At 52.8% G+C, this 15,924-nt stretch overlaps 7 protein-coding genes across 7 annotated transcripts; all 7 read right to left on the bottom strand.

Annotated features, from left to right (window-relative positions):
- Window positions 1-27: 27 nt before the first annotated feature.
- On the bottom strand, window positions 28-1,765 carry QC764_704290 (uncharacterized protein; the record flags this gene model as incomplete). The annotated part of the gene is made up of 2 exons (XM_062950088.1): window positions 28-1,307; window positions 1,363-1,765. 2 exons carry the CDS (start codon window positions 1,763-1,765, stop codon window positions 28-30), a joined length of 1,683 nt encoding a protein of 560 aa, XP_062795845.1.
- A 396-nt stretch (window positions 1,766-2,161) lies between these two features.
- QC764_704300 (uncharacterized protein) lies at window positions 2,162-5,669 on the bottom strand (the record flags this gene model as incomplete). The annotated part of the gene is made up of 3 exons (XM_062950089.1): window positions 2,162-2,782; window positions 2,857-5,196; window positions 5,256-5,669. 3 exons carry the CDS (start codon window positions 5,667-5,669, stop codon window positions 2,162-2,164), a joined length of 3,375 nt encoding a protein of 1,124 aa, XP_062795844.1.
- Window positions 5,670-6,723: 1,054 nt separating this feature from the next.
- Window positions 6,724-7,674, bottom strand: QC764_704310 (uncharacterized protein; the record flags this gene model as incomplete). The annotated part of the gene is made up of 1 exon (XM_062950090.1): window positions 6,724-7,674. One exon carries the CDS (start codon window positions 7,672-7,674, stop codon window positions 6,724-6,726), a length of 951 nt encoding a protein of 316 aa, XP_062795843.1.
- A 298-nt stretch (window positions 7,675-7,972) lies between these two features.
- QC764_704320 (uncharacterized protein) lies at window positions 7,973-9,044 on the bottom strand. The gene is made up of 3 exons (XM_062950091.1): window positions 8,421-9,044; window positions 8,272-8,357; window positions 7,973-8,210 (listed from the first exon to the last, which is right to left on the bottom strand). The coding sequence occupies exons 1-3, from the start codon at window positions 8,593-8,595 to the stop codon at window positions 8,163-8,165; spliced, it is 309 nt and encodes a 102-aa protein (XP_062795842.1). The 5' UTR covers window positions 8,596-9,044; the 3' UTR covers window positions 7,973-8,162.
- Window positions 9,045-9,788: 744 nt separating this feature from the next.
- QC764_704330 (uncharacterized protein) lies at window positions 9,789-11,389 on the bottom strand (the record flags this gene model as incomplete). Its single annotated transcript, XM_062950092.1, has 3 exons — window positions 9,789-10,525; window positions 10,600-10,786; window positions 10,850-11,389. 3 exons carry the CDS (start codon window positions 11,387-11,389, stop codon window positions 10,263-10,265), a joined length of 990 nt encoding a protein of 329 aa, XP_062795841.1. The 3' UTR covers window positions 9,789-10,262.
- A 508-nt stretch (window positions 11,390-11,897) lies between these two features.
- On the bottom strand, window positions 11,898-13,286 carry QC764_704340 (uncharacterized protein; the record flags this gene model as incomplete). The annotated part of the gene is made up of 3 exons (XM_062950093.1): window positions 13,203-13,286; window positions 13,119-13,137; window positions 11,898-13,046 (listed from the first exon to the last, which is right to left on the bottom strand). The coding sequence occupies exons 1-3, from the start codon at window positions 13,247-13,249 to the stop codon at window positions 11,898-11,900; spliced, it is 1,215 nt and encodes a 404-aa protein (XP_062795840.1). The 5' UTR covers window positions 13,250-13,286.
- A 686-nt stretch (window positions 13,287-13,972) lies between these two features.
- Window positions 13,973-15,798, bottom strand: QC764_704350 (uncharacterized protein). Its single transcript, XM_062950094.1, has 2 exons — window positions 14,506-15,798; window positions 13,973-14,450 (listed from the first exon to the last, which is right to left on the bottom strand). The coding sequence occupies exons 1-2, from the start codon at window positions 15,564-15,566 to the stop codon at window positions 14,231-14,233; spliced, it is 1,281 nt and encodes a 426-aa protein (XP_062795839.1). The 5' UTR covers window positions 15,567-15,798; the 3' UTR covers window positions 13,973-14,230.
- Window positions 15,799-15,924: the final 126 nt, after the last annotated feature.

The following is a 15,924-nucleotide window of genomic DNA, read 5'->3' as shown; positions in this document are numbered from 1 at the left end:
TATAAACTTATGCTCCCATCACACCGCTCATTTCTTCTTCCAAACCAGCGGTACTCTTTCGGGATGATTCATCTGCAACAGCAGCACGGGAGCAGCATCCTCCACGATAAACTCCAGTACTCGTTTCCTTGCTTGTGTCAGATTTTCTCCATCTAGAGGAACTGGATCAACCTTCCAATCTTTGAACAGTGTCGCGATCGTGGCCACAAACTCAACCTTGGAGAATTTTCGGCCTGGGCAGTCCCGTACGCCTTCGGACCAGCCAAGAAACGTCCCTTTGCGAGGTGTTATCAGCTCCTCCTCTCCCTTCGGCCCGCTCTTCCTGATCCATCTCGAGGGCCGCCATGTCAAGGAGTCCTCTCCCCACCATCTGGGGTCAGTGTGAAGACAAGAGTAGCTGGGAATGACCATGGTGTTTGCGGGGATAACAATCGCCTTCTGTCCAACCTGTAGCGTTTGTGCGGCCGAATCTGTCCACTTGGCCAAAGCAACTGGGCTGTACAGACGGATAGTCTCGCACATCACAGCCAAACATCGGTGAAGACGCGGGAAGTCCTTTTCGTAGTCCAGATCCTTCGTATCGCGGTCTCCCAGGACCGCCCGCACCTCTTCCGAAATCCAGTCTTGAACGTCAGGAGACCCTGCCAGGAAGAGCATGGCAAAGGTAAAGGTGTGTGCTACCGTGTCGTGGCCAGCGAACGCCAACATGAACATATTGCCGTACACTTGCTTTTCTGTCAGACCCTCCGATGTCATCCCGTGTGAGGCTTGCACCAATGAGGTCAAAAAGTTTCGCGAATCGGCCGAAGTCTGAGAGGAGGTCCGATTGGAAACCTTGGCCTTTGTCTCCTCGTACATTTTGGTCATGTGGCTCTGAAACACCACGCAAGCATGCTGGAGCTTTTTCAGCTTCTTCGGAAGCCATCTTTCAAGCTTGGCAAGAACCTCTGGCCCTAGCGCCATGATTAGGACACAGTTCTCCAAAATCTCCTGCAGTGTGTCCTTGTAGCTAGTCGTCGATGTGCCGCTTGCTCCCAGCCGTTCTTCATGACCTTGAAACTTGGATGACTGCCCGAATCCAACTTCGGACATGATGCCCAAAGACAGTGTGCGAAGGTCGTCGGCAGCTGTCGTCAAGTTCGGCTTTGAAGTCCAGTAACGGTGCATATCGCGGGCGCGAGTAACGGCATCACTCCACACGAAAGCATTGGTTTGCTCAGTGAAGCACGTCGCAATAATCTTTCGTTGCCGCTTCCACTCCGCGGCGTCAACAGTGCCCAGATTTGTCCCAAAAACGTTCAGAGACTCTGCAAAGCCTCGGTTAGCATCAACCTGACTCGACATCCAAGACTTCAAACTTACCCGTCAGCTTCGAACATCTCGGAAAATCGTTCCGTCTCTTGAACATCTCCGTTACCAAGTCAGGATCACCGAGGTACAACCAGTTCTTCCCAGGAGTCGAGACCATGTACACATCTCCCAGTTCATGATGCGGCTTGTATCTCTCGACGATCTCGAACCCTCGCCAGTTGAATCGCGCAAAGCTGGAGCCTCGCAAAAATGGCAGGTATCGCTTCAGAAAGGCCAGGACTTTCTTATCCATAATCATCCAGAAAGGGTTGGTCTGCTCGATGGGGATAGCTCGGACCGGGACGCCAATTTGAAGGGCGACGATGTAGTTCCAAAGGAGTGAAAGGTAAGTGTATGCCAGGAAAAGAACTATCGGACTGACAACCGCCCAGAAGGCTGTTGATAGGAGGCCCATTTTGGTGCTTCGGTCAGGAAGACAAGTTTGGCAGAATCAACACGAGCGAGCATGATCGAGGAGCAGCGCGTTGTCGTGGTGTATAAAGCGCAGCATCTTGTGGACCAACTCACAATCTCTTTGACGGGTTGGTTGTCCCTGCATGGTCAGCTTCAACATGCGCCGCTGTCTTGCAGTGTATCGTTGGTGCCTCGGATATTCCCGGGTCCCGCTCGCACCCACTGGTTGGCCTGTCAGTGCAAGGGGCATCCACCAAAGGTACCAACACCACGTTGTTGGGCCGCGGCGCAGCATTCAAAACACGGAAAGTGGACGCTTTGGGAATGGTAACAAAATATTAGGTATCTACTATTAATGGCGACGTGGTAGGTAGACCCACGATCAACACCTAAATGCTTACGCCTTCTCTGTCCCGGCGCTGGCATAATCGCTATCCGACGAGTAAAATCTCTCAAACGTCTTCTTCTCCAGGTCTTCCTCCGAACTCCCCTCGCCCTTCTTCACCATCTCACCCTTCTTTCTCAGGTACCTTCTCTTGCCCCACTTGTACGTTTCGGCCGCCAAGAAGAAGAAGATGGTCACGCCAAAGACAACACCCCACTCCTTGTCGATGCCCTTGTGCAAGAACACGCGGTCGTTGAGCACGGGGATGTACAGCGTCGGGAACGTGCAAAAGAAGCCAGCCATCACTGACCAAAACAGGAACGGGTTTCTCCACAACTTGTCGGCCCACTTCTTTGTGTTGTTGAAGGCGCCGTGGAAGAAAGAAAGACGGCTGTCAACGAGCTCCCAGGCGAAGAAGACGAAAATCCACATCATGGCCGTGTAGCAAGTCGAGCGAGCGCGGAAGACACCTTCGCAAGACTCCGAGTAGCGCAGGTTGCAGTCGTGACCAAAGTTGCCGTCGTACATGCCAAAAATGACAGCGATGAAGGCAGTGAGCAGGCAAATGGCCATGATGAGGCCGTAGGCAAACAAGTCAGAGATGAACTCGGGGGTAAAGACACCGTATTTGAGCTGTCACGTAAATGTTAGTCAAATTTCCTCGCACATGTTGATACCGTAACGACGAAGGGGTGCAGAAAACTTACACTCTGGGGGGGTCTCTTGAGAATGTGCTTGGAGGCAGACTCGAAGCCGAGGCCAGTCTCTGTGAAGGCTCCAGCCACCAGCAACATGAACAAGATCTCCACTGGGGTGATCTGGAAGATGGAGATGCCGGCGGAATCCTTGTAAGCTAAACCGACCATTAATGTGGTGACGAAAGCTACGTTGGCCGACAAGACGTGAAGCATGAACTTCTGGACGTTGTCAAAGATACGGCGGCCCTCCTCCACAGCGTTGAGAATACTGGCGAAATTGTCATCGCTCAGCACAATGTCAGAAGCCGACTTGGCAACATCACTGCCACCCAATCCCATAGCAATGCCAACGTCGGCTCTCTTCAAACTGGGGCTGTCGTTAACACCATCGCCAGTCATGGCAACGAACTTGCCACGCCTGTGAAGAGCGTCGATCATCCTGACCTTGGTAGAGGGTGCACATCTGGCCACCACGAGAGGCAGCTCTGGCAGCTTGTCCAGCTCGTCATCCGATAGCTTGTCAAAATCATGCGCGGCCATAACCAGTCCCTGGGCGATATCAGCTCTGACGAGCTCCATCCTAGCAGGCAAGATGCCAACCTCAATCGCAATAGCCCGTGCGGTCTCGGGGTGATCACCCGTCAACATGTGAACTCCGATGCCGGCCTCGTGGCACTTGAACACACTGGGCCGTGACTCTGGTCTCGGCGGGTCGTAGATGCCAACCAAGCCTCTGAAAACCAAGTCATGCTCAAACTCCTCGCGCTTGAGCAGGCCACGGCGGGACTCCTCCTCCGAAACAGGTCTGACACCGCCCTTGTTGGCAAGGGCGAGAACGCGAAGACCTCTACGGGCAAGAGCTTCCATGTTGGCCAGGGTAGTGGTCTTGAACTCCTCGGTCATGGGAGCAACAGTACTGTCATCGTTGCCAACAGACACGGAGACACAGCTAGACAAAACGCGCTCGACGGCACCTTTGGTGAAGATGTGCACCAAGCCAGTGGACTCACTCTCGGCTAGGATAGACATCTTCTTGATAGATGAGTCAAAGGGGAACTCAGCCAGCTGCTTCCAGCCCGAACCGGCCTCGATGCCCAAGCCGGAGCGGCCAAAGCGAGTCGCAAAGACCTGCATGGCGATCTCGGTTGGGTCACCATTGGCCTTCCACTGGTTGGAACCATCTTCGTTGTCTGATCTGATGACCTTGGCCAGGTTGGCAAGGGAGGCAATGTCGAGGTAGTGAGCGAGAGAAGGGTGAGACTCGTCCTTGGGGCTGACGGCTCTTCCATTGTCGGCAGAGCGTCTCATGTTCCGGGGCTCCGCGTCGGTGAAGGTGATGGCTCCAGCCTCAGGGTTGTAGGCGTCGTTGGTGTCAATCGAATAGGTGCCGAAACCGGGAATCCAGGCCATACGGGTTACCATCTTGCCCTGGGTGAGGGTACCAGTCTTGTCGGAGCAAATGTTGGTAACGCCGCCGAGAGCTTCGAGAGAGCGCATGTTGCGGACAACCACGTTGCGCTGCACCATAACCTTGGTTCCAGCGGCCATGGTGATCGTGAGCACAAGAATCAGGGTCACCGGAAGGGTACCGATGGCTGTGGCCACGGCATAGATGATGACATCGTTTCTTGCCTTGAACTTGTTGGCCGCGAGAATGATGATGGCGCACACGATGGCAAACATGAAGATGTAGTGAAACAGCTGCGACAGCTTCCGCTGGAGCGGGGTACCGACTGTGACTCCAAGGAATGCGCCGATCCAGTCCCATGTCTTTCCCAGAGCGAAAGAGAAGTAGGCACCGATCGAGGCCTTGCCGTTTTCGTCCCGTTCCAGCTTCCGCTTCTTGGTTCCATCATCATCGAGCGCGGCGGCGATGGCTCCGATCTCTGTGAACATGCCAGTTGCGAAAACAATGGCCTTTCCGCGACCCTTGGTCAAGACGCTGGACGAGAAAACGATGTTAAGACGGTCTCCAGGACCGGTATCGGCATCTTGGTAGACTTCGTCGGGGTACTTTCGGGCAGGGACACTTTCGCCAGTGAGGAGCGCCTCATCTGCCTCAAGGTTGACGGCTTCGATGATGCGGGCATCGGCGGGGACACTGTCGCCAACCTTGAGCTCGATGATATCGCCAGGAACCAGCTTGCTGGCTTCAATGGTGGTTGTGGCGCCATCTCTGACCACGCGGGCGGTGGCAGAGTTGAGAGACTTGAGAGAAGCAATGGTTCTGGCAGCTTGAAGATCTTGGAAGAAGCCAATAACAACGTTGATGGCGATCAGACCAGCCAACACACCCCCTTCGATCCAGGCCTGGATACCAAAACTGGCAGCAAGGGCTAGCAGGAGGATCTAGAGGGAGATGATTAGCGTTCTGCTGCTAGACTCTTTTGGCAAGATACCGTACGTACCAAGGTCATGGCGTTGAAGACCTGGGCAAAGAGAATCTCGAGGGGCTTAACACCCTTTTCCTTGCCGAGGTCGTTGGCGCCATATCTGGCCAGGCGCTCAGTTGCTTTCTGGGAGGTCAAACCCGTTATCGTGTCTGTCTGGAGTTCCTGAGCAACCTGGGAGGCAGAAAGGCAGTGGGCAGGGAGAGAAAGGGGCTCATTGGCTTGGCCCGAGACATGCCCCTCGATTTGCTGCTGAGGGTTCGCCATGGTGGGCGGCAGAGCCAAGATGGCAGATGAACGGCGGGGAGCGAAAATGTGTGATCCGAAACTTGGCTGAGGTGCTACATCGAAAGATTCGAAGGGGTGGAAGTTGGCAAGACTCTTGGGATGACAGAAAGGGGAGCCGAGGACGCCATTATATAACAGCAACATGTCCCGTCTTATTAACACTCTGGACCCTCTGGCTGTTTTCTCTTCCCCCGTTGGTCCGCCACTGGAGATGTAGAGGAGTCATCCCGGGCCGCCTGCGAAAGTTGCCCATCGCCTAGCTCGGCGCATCGCGAGCAAGAGAAGGAGAATCACAGAATGTCTGGGCAGGAAGGGATTCGCAGCTCTTCTCCAACCCGAACCTGGCAGCCAAGGCGCAAATGGCCACAGACATTACGTACCAGTTGAGAGAATTGTGGGTTTGTGCTGGGCTTTTGCGGGGGCCGGTTGGAGCCGGTGGAGTCGGTTTTAAGGAACTGGAAACGCAGGACGTGTGTTTTTACTGCCGCTTTGGGCAGTTCTTCTGACACGGCCATCTCGTAGGGCTGGCTGCCATGCTCGACCGCCTCTTCACTTAATCGCCCTTTCTCGCGCCTTCGATATTGACCATGCTCTGACATGTCTACAGGTGCCGACTCATTCTTTTATGTCAAGACGCCGCGCCGTGGGGCCCCCCTTCGCTCACTCCAACATTAAGCCGGAGAGAAGGCCTTGGCAGCGCCTTGGAAGCTCAAAAGAGTGGGGTATTTGTAAGGGAACTTCCTGTTTGGAAAGGCCACAGAAGAACGCAGGTTCGTTCTGGCCGCCTTCCACGTGCTCTCGGCGCTCAGGAACAGGAACATCAATTCCTTTTTCCCCTCAACTCATCCGTGGGGAAGAAGAGCACGCGACACTCGTCAACACGTGTAATACCCATTACTCATGGTTCGAGCCTGTTATCGTTATCTTTGACCGCCGGTGAGTAACGAGATCGATCATAGAAATCCAGGCTCACAGGTAGTACGCATAATCAAGTCGCCAAGTTCTTGGGGGCCAAGCCTCAAAATTTCAGAGTGAGCCCAGAGATTCAGCAAGTCGAAAACGAAAATTTGACCATCGTCTATCGAAGTCTGCACGTAGACTGGCGGTGCGTGGCTAGGTATGCTGAACGGTGGTTAAAAAGGGAAAAGTAAACAACCTGTTGTCATCCAACTAGGCTATCTACTAAGGGCTCTCCTTTTTAATCCCACCCACCACGACTGAGAGCCATCCTACCATACCCAGCACTAGAATGCGTGAACCGGACCTCTGCCACCACGTCGATGCTCGGCAAAGGCTTCAGTTTGTCGAACCCTCGATCTTCTCGATGCTTGTTCTCTCTGTTCCACAGACCCACGAGTGGCCTAAGAGTCTCCTCCACCATGGCGTCCCTGGTTTTCCGTCCCTCCAAAACAGAGTCAATAAACGGCCAAGTTTCACCAGCACTGCGGCAATAGTCGCGCAGTTCGTTCCAGCACCGAAGATCATGAATGCTCACCAGCAGAGGATCGTCGTACCAAAACCTCGCCTGCGCAGCCAGCTTTTCGTTTATCGGTGTTTTGGAAAGCTTGTGGTGTTTTTGGCTTGGTAAAAGAACCTTGATTTGATCGTGCTTTGCTGCCAGAATCACCTCGAGCAGTCTCCTCCCCTGTGTGAGGTTGTGGATGGGTCCGTGGCGGTGACCATATGGGAGCTCCAAAACCAGATAACTGCCTTTTGGCAGGATGGGTAGCAGCGACTGTTTGTTCTCGACGTAAATCTCCTCGAGGACGACGACTGAGCCGTAAAAGTCGTTCCAGGTGTTTTTATACCAGAGGCGGTTCCGATCTTTGCGTGTCTGTTCAGGTGCTGGAGCATGTGCCTGGATGATTTGTCGTGAATTGCGGCAGACGTGAGCCAGTGTTGGGATACGACGGGAAACGAAGTGCTCAAAGCGAAACCTTGCAAGCCACTTCCCGTTTGCGTCTTTTGGGCGGATCATGTCCCGTGCTAACTCCAACGAGTTCTGGGCCTGAACCGTGGGTCTCCATAAAGTATCTACTTCATCCGAGTTCTTCCACACTTCATCCTGCAGTTCCCTGGGTAGTTTTTCGAAAGGAAAGGTTGGGGTAGCATTGGTTTGGGTGATAATTCTGTGTGGTCTCAAAAGCATGGTGATGGCTTGATCGTGAAAGGTGTGGTGGTAAAAACCTTATGGTGCAACAAATTCCCTTCAGTTTTTAAATGCTGCCCTTCGTGATAGGGCGCAGTCCGACTAAATGAGGTTGAATAGTTTGGGGAGGCTGATGCTGAAGCTAAGTGAAACCATGCCGTTCTGGTCTACACAGCCTCACTGGCACACCAAAAGGCTTTCCCAAGCCAGTCAACCTATCACAGTCTGGCTTGGGCTTATACAGCAAGATCACATTTATACAACCATTTGTACAGTTTACAAAGCATGTAATCACGTCTGAACTGTACAACGTAGGTCAAAGGAGCGTTAATAGTATACAGCTATATATACAGCAATATTACCTCTTCACACCTAACAGAGTCAAAAAAAGCCGAAAAGGAAAGTCCAAAGATAACCTAAACAAATCGCTGCGCAAACGACAATTCAGTCAAGACCGACAGCCCCCGCCTTATACAACAAAAAGGTGCTTAAGGCTGGACGCCAGCAGGGGTGTTGCAGAGGACACCCTGGTCGAGCTAGTGGAAGTGTCAGTTGGCATGATGTCTTTTGTAAGATCCCGAGGCAATGGTGACTTACGACAGGGAGAGCGCAGCAGCGGGCACGCTGGCCGATGGCCGAGCAAATAGCGCTGAAGGTATCAGCGTCGGTGGGAGTCTCGGGGGCTGCCAAGTTCAGAAAATGTTAGCTCAAGGTCGGGAGAGTTGGGACAAATATGGGGAACGTACGCTGGCCGCAGTCGAGGTTCACAAGACCGAGAACGTCGGTAGCACAGCACTGGGCCGAGCCGTAGATTCCGCTGCAGGGGATGTAGGGTACTTGGCGAGACTCGACCTCCTTGGCAGGGAGGGCAGAGACGAGGCCAGTGAAGATGGCAGCGGCGATGGCGAAAGTGAACTTCATTTTGGCGGTTTGATTTGAGTTGAGATGTGTTGTTGAAGTGCAGGAAGTTTGTAGTAGAGCTTGTTTGCTTGTTTGCTTGAGTGTGTGGAGGAGAGAAGAAGTTTGATCTAGAGGGAGGGAGAAGTAGCATCTTTATATAGATGGCAGTGTCGCATTCCCGTTCCCCTTTGCACTCCCGCATCAATAGCTGGTCATCGCTGACTTTTTCCAAGCCCATGCTGTGGTGGTAGAATCACCGTCATCTCCATCCTATACCTGCTTGGTGCCGAAACCCGCCCTGGGCCAGTTGTAAACATCCAAGACATGTTATGGCGTCACAAGAAAGGACAATGCAACACGAGCCTAGGGACAAGGGGTGGAAACAAGCCACGGGACATGCAAGGGATCTCAGTTGCTATGACCGATGATCTTGATTACAAGGGTGTTATAAATGGCATCTTATAGCTTGGGTAAACACCTCACTGGCTGTGTGGTTCTCAAGCCACTGAAACTCATTCAAGTGGCTTGGAGTGGCGAGAGAAGCTTGCAAAAATGCTCGATAAGTGATGTTTACAAAGGCCGAGATAATCAAGAGGCAGCCCGTGCCACAAAAGAACCCCTTTTCTGCAATAGAATCACGACATCATCCGGGAATCTGGATGTGCCGTCCGCAAGCACATGGTGGAAAGGATAGAAGGAGGGATGGTACCCACCAGTATCCAACTAAATCGTCCGGCTGTAAGCTCGCCTGCATTGATGTCAGGTCCGGGTATAGGAACCCAATCCCCGAAACACAACGGTGGTGCAGATGGCAGTCATGACGCACAGCATAAGCCCCGGGGTATCACTGAGAAAGTTCGGTTCCAGAATATAGGGTCTTGGCGATCGACGTCACTTGTGCCTGGATCAGGTTACAAGCTCGCCACAACAACAGAAGTAATTAACCTCCGATACTCTACTGGCTGCTCACTATATACCGATCAATAAAAAATCCTGGCACGCCAGGACATTGATCGGTTATCTCTGAGAGTGTTGGTAGCCAAAGGAATATCAACTGAAAGGGAAATGTACACGTCGATGATGAGTGGTCCACACTTTATCCGGTAGGCAGTAACGGTGATTCTCCTGGATGTAAACATAGTACAGGCTGGGACGTGTCAGGCAGGGGTGGATGAGGGGGGCGAAATGGGGCGCCCAAGGCAAAAATCTCAACAGAGGTTACATCTGGAACACTTCATTTAAAAATGTAAGGCACGATCAAACCTGTGGCCAACCCTGCAGCCTGCATTGATGGATAGGAAAGAGTTGACGTCGCTCTGCTACCTTGTGGCAGGAACAAAACCTGTCCAGGTACTGCTCGGCACACTCAATCACCTCCTGAAGAGGAAGTCGACGCCCGTTTGGCGCGCAAGAAAGGATGCATCCAGGGGAGGATTCTAGCTTTCCATAGCAGAACTTCTTGATTCTAGGAAGGAAACAAGCCGAACTCACCAACTCTATAGGATACCATATAGTCTGACGTCGCCACAGAAGCTGATCATTATCCTACTACGGGCTTGTATTCAGCTCCTTCTGTTGCCAACCCTGTCACCGAGGTTACATTCAACCTAAATTATCTCCGGCATCACGTTCCAACCGCTTCTATTTGACTGCCTACTGTTGAAGGCCGTGGAGGCCCCATACCAACTTCAGTTGTATGTGAACTCCTGTCCGACTTGCTTCTCGCTCAGCTTCCAAAGCCTCTCAGCATCCACCGGGCTTGTGCCCCAGGGCTTCACGGTCTCGGTCCAGGGATCGGCAACATGCGCGTCCTGAAGATAAGCACCGTTGTGCTCTTTCAAGCTGGGGTGGAAGGCAGCAAAGACATGGGTGGCCACGCCCTGATCATGTGTCTTCCACTTCAGACCGTCCTCCCATGCTTCCCTGTTTCCCAAGGTCTTATCAACAGAATCTGGTTTTACCATGGTTAGCTTTGATTTTGATTTTGGCTCAATACACCGCTCAGAGACAACCGAGAAGACATACTCAACAAGGCAACATCACCGCCCGTCCAATCGACAGCATCTCCCAGGTTGGTACCAATGACGCCGGGGTGCAAGCTCACAGCTACCAGCCCCTTCTTTCCCAACTTCTCGGCAAACGATAAAGCCATGAGCATGTTGGCTGTTTTGGCTTGGCCGTATGCAATCCACTTGTTGTAGTTCTCGCCACGCTGTCGAGCATAGATACTTCAGCATGCCGATCCGTTTTTCGACTTCTGGTGGGAAGCACTCACATGGAAGTCATTGTCGTCAAACCTGACAGGACTGAAACGATGGGCATCACTGCTCACGCTGACAAGTCTGGGTTCGCTGCTCTTGAGGAGCTTATCAATGATCAGGTTGGTAAACAAAAAGTGGCCCAGATGATTGGTAGCGTATTGACTTTCATGACCATCTGCAGTCAGTGCGAATGGAACAGCCATGATTCCGGCATTGTTGACAAGGACATCGATGTGCGGCACGTCGTCCCAGGAATTGACCTCGGCAGCACCCTCCCGGACTGAGGCCAGGGAGCCCAGGTCCAGCTTCAAAACCCGTGTCTTGACATTGGGGTGAGCCTTGGCAACGACCTCGGCAGTCTGTTGCGACTTGGTCGTATTGCGGCCGGTCAAGATGAGAAGAGCGGGTTCAGCTTCCGCGATAAGCTGAACGAATTGTGCCCCCAAAGATTTGGGCGAGACGCCAGTAGTGAGAATAACCTTGCCTTTGATCTGGGCGGCAAATTCGGTGACCAATTCGGAGCCGGTCGTTTCGGCGTTGTATTGAGGTGCCATGGTGACTTGGGGAAATGGTGCGAATGAAGCTTCGAGTGAATGATTATATCGGCAAGAAAAAAAAAGCTGATGTTGATAGCGTATGATGATGAGATCAGTTCGACTTAACTGTCGATATATGTCCTCTTTATATCAATGAGGCCAAGTCTGCGAGTGTCCAAGGTGGCTATTCCCATCTATCGACAACTTGTGATCACGCACCAGAGGCGACACTGCATGGTACTTTTTTTTTGTTATTCTCTTCCAAAATGACAAATCGGCTCGTTGGTAGTTGCTTGCTTTCATTACCAATGAGTTGCTGACAGCGGGGTCATGGCGGCTACCACCTGTCGTGCAGGATGCGGCGATCTTTGGATGGCATCTTCGGAGTTAACAACAGTTACATCCAGTCTTGCTCGGCAGACAACAATTACCACAAAAACTGCAGCAGTCGAACCATGCAGCTACCTAGAACCCAAAAGATGCTGACACAATCTGCCCTTCCGCATTCTGTCAATCACGGTGGCGGCTAATCGCTTGCAATCATCCTTCGAGGCCAGTCAAGCCAACACCTCCAAGCCTCACCAAGACACTGCTCGACCATCTTGAAAACATACCTCCCCGCGTCTCTTATCTGCCAAGTCTCCCTCGCATAATGCAGCAGCACACAAAAATAACCCAACACCACCAGCGACTCGGGTCGTTTGTCCACCAACAAAGCCATGAACTCGGGGGCCACCACCACAGACCACGAATAAGTCATCTGGTGCTTGTTCCCCTTGCTTCCGGCCTCTTTCCCAAGCTCCTCCCAGTCGGCAGACAGTACTGAATCGAACCCAACCTGAAGGAAATTGATCGCCTCCATGCACGCCTGTCTTTCGCCCCCGGTCAACGATGCTGATGCGGCAACCATCACTCTGATTCGAGAGCACTCCTGCCCAGTCGGTTTTCGAAGCAAATACTCCTGACTCCAAGACAGCATCCCAGTGAGCTCCGACTCCATCAGCAGAGGCCAGGATGATGCAGCTATCGTCCTCACTCCACGATGAAGACGCGCACACCAGGCGTACTCGGCGAGGAATTCATCGATCGGTTGATCTCGGAAAGAGAGAGCATCAGCCAATAGGTGATGTCCGAGGATGCCAGAGTAGATGAGAAAGCTCACGCAGTTGGACCGGTCGACTTGGGATAGCTGGGCAACGTTGAACAGAGAGACGCCATGCGTCTGCAGAGCTATGGCTTGCTCGAGATAGGTTTCTGATTGAGAAGAATGTAGGCAGGCAAGGTGGCGAGCTGAAAAGGCAAGGAGTTGGTAGAGGAGATAGGTGTCCTGAAGACCTTTTTGCAAGGCCAGAGCGAGAGCTGCTGAATTCTCGGACGCCCGATGAGGGGTGGCCCCGAAGTCGAAGATGTCCTTTGAGGATGTCAGGTGAACCAGGAGGTGAATATGACGGAGATTGAGCAACCCCTCGGGGGTTGGGCTGTATAAGGCCCGGCTTGTATCAGACAGAAGTGTGGAGGTCTCCCGGGGGGTGACACTGGACGTTAAAATCCCGGCGAGACTGCGACGTCGAGATAACGAACTTGAAGATGGGCTATCTGCCGGGGCTTCGGACATGAAGCTGCATTGCCTTGCCGAAACGGTACAAAGTGAGCATGCTGGACGGCCTTCGTCACACTTCGAAGACCGATCGAGGTTAGTTCATCATTCTCATCAACGAAAATTGCTGAGAAGTTACCAGACACTCACCTTCACATGCCGCAATTTACTAGTCCCAGCCGTCAGTTAGGTAATTGTCCATTGTCAAAAATCGACAAGTGGCGTTGTCCTTACCATTGCACACAGCCACGCCGGGATTTGGTGTGGCCCCGGCGCCGCATCGTATCTCGTATCGGGAAAACGTGCGCTAGAGACGATGGAACACACTTGTGCGAGGTCTTGGGAGATTGACTCCATACACGCCGCAGCTTTAAAAGCTTGAGCAAGGGTGGCACAGCACATTGAGCCCCCACATCTCTACCGGGATTTACTCCTACTGCCACTGTTGGGTCCTGCTTCTTGATGTCTGGTGTCAGCCAACACGCGTGTTCGGCAGATGCCGGTGATGCAACACCAAAGGATTATGTTCCAACAGTGTCTTGATAACCTGGAACCCTTGCTGAGAACTGTCATGCATATACAAGATGAATAGTCAGGGGCTTAACTTGAGCCTCAGAGGTAACTTTACGAGGAATGCGAGATGTCGAGTTTCTACCAGAAGTCCCAGCGAAGCCCTCTTTTCCTCCCCGGACTAAGCATGCCGATGCTGGTTTCCTCTGAACCTTTCCTGGACTCAGCCCTCTTCGATTCACCTCTTCGCCACGCCAACACCCCTTTTCACATGGTTCTGTCATAGCTACGATGGTCGTCTTTCACCTCCCAGTTATTATCATGTTCTCTGTCCTTGCTGCTATCGCCATTGTCTCCTTTGCTTGGCACGCAATTCAAGCGCGAAGGTCGAGCCAGTAACACCGATACCCAAAGTATTTGCAACAACTCAGAGAGCAACACAGATCTCGTAACATGGTGAGTCACGTTCTCAACTCGTCGTCTATTCTCCGACTAACTGACACCAAATGAGCAAGGGCCACAAAAACGCTATGAACGACAAGAACTGAACGAGATACCGATAAAGAGAAACTGTCGCAAAAGAAGGTCGTCATCTCCGAGTTATCCAGCATCGAGAAGAGAGTAGAAGGAATTATGGGTGATGAAGGAACGGCTGGCCAAGGAGGTGGAGGCATCGAATATTGCGAGGTACACATTACTGATGAAACATGAAAAATACCCAACCAACATCCAACGTCGCCCGCATGGTGACCCTAGACATCGTTATACCCCAACATGATAGGGTCTGATTCCCTCGCGACTAGCCAGGTCCAAACCGCGCAGGGAGCGTAGCTGGTCAAGGTTGAGTATGATCGTCCGTAATCAGCCCTTTCGAATACCGTGCCGGTTGTATCTGAGCACTTCATGTGGGCCACATTCTCAGGTGTAGCGACTGCCAGAAAGTGCTGTCGCTGTGGGCCGGGCGGAAAACATCTACTCGTGTCAGCTTCTTTGTTTTAGCTTATTTCCTGTTACTGAGACCACGTACAAAGCATTGCCAAATATTCCATGGCACAAGTTGGGCTCCTTTTTCAACAACCCCTGCGTCCAGATACATTGCCTTGCCCTTTTGAGCGCTCCGTCGATCTTGTCCTGTAGTCGTGGGAAATATGGCCGCAAAGAGCAAAGCGATATCACGAACCCTGGCGCGCCGTGGCAAAATTGAACCAAACCTTTCCCAGGGCTCGTATTACCTTCACTGCTGGGCCAGTTCCCATCGTGCTGCTGCATCATCAACAACTTCTCCAGCACCCTCTCCACCCTGTCTGCCAAATTTGGCATGGAGAGCACCACTTGAGTAATGATGCCAATGTCTCCATGCACTGCTCCCAAGTACCGTGTTCCGTGCCAGCTCCATTTTGCTCGTCCATCTTCACGGGGACTTCCGTTCTTCCCTGGTGACCCCAGCCCGTTATTCAGGATGGTGTTGGCAATCTCAGCCATAGCAGGGTCAATAATCTTGCCGCACTTATCAGCACCGACCCAATGCTTCACCATTCTCAGCAGATACAACGTCCCTCCCCTCCCATACAGGTTTTCGTCTGGAAATTCGGCCACTTCGGCGACCTGCTCCACTGTCGCAACAAAGTCCCTGACGTGGCTGAGATCCTTTGTCAGGGCAGCTCTGACAGCTTCAAATGCTAGTCTCTCATCCGACACCCCGCAACCGTGGCTGCCCAACCGCAAGTTGTGTCCCCTAGACCCAGCAATATAGCACTGAGCCCAGTGCAAGGCCGGCTGACCGGATACGATCAAATCTGGGAGTCTGGCGCTGACCTGAAGCAGGAGGTACGCGATGCCCGTGGGGCCAGACCAGAGGCCCTGCAGAGCTTCGTGCGGGTATCGGCTTCGAGGAGGGAAGTTGACGATGATGTCTTCGAGCGCACCCATCAGGTAGCTGCTAGTCTCGCTGACGTCGAGGAGGTCCTCCGAGAGGACGTCGATGTATCGCTTCTTGGGCTGGGAGAAGCCAGCCTGACCCGTCATGGCCACGATGGCTCCCGGCACCCCCGTGGTCATCGGCGTCGGGGACGAAGGGTGGTACGGCATCTCGGTGAATGGGTTCGGGATCTGCTGGATACGAATCAATCGAAATTGAGCTATCGAATCGAACAAACCGCAGCAAAGCACAGCGATCAAGAGGCGTTGACCTTTGCCTGGCGCAGGCACGTCGTCATGATGTCTACACTCTGGAGCAGATGCTTGGCGGGAAGGTGGGGCCGCTGCTGGCTTTCAATGTGCGCTACCATGAAAGAATGAAATGCGGGGAGCTGGACCCAAAGGATGGATGAAGGATGGAGCAGAAGGTCCGGGTACCGCGGGGCATCCCGTACATTCTGACCAACCAGACCCCCCTCGTTTCTCCGTTTTCTTCACACCTGGATGTGTACCTAGGTACCTACAGATG

The sequence above is a fragment of the Podospora pseudoanserina genome (assembly GCF_035222485.1).
Source record: "Podospora pseudoanserina strain CBS 124.78 chromosome 7 map unlocalized CBS124.78p_7.2, whole genome shotgun sequence".
Taxonomy (NCBI): Eukaryota; Fungi; Ascomycota; class Sordariomycetes; order Sordariales; family Podosporaceae; genus Podospora; species Podospora pseudoanserina.
The sequence above is the reverse complement of the archived record's forward strand: the minus strand, read 5'-3'. Positions and strand labels throughout refer to the sequence as shown.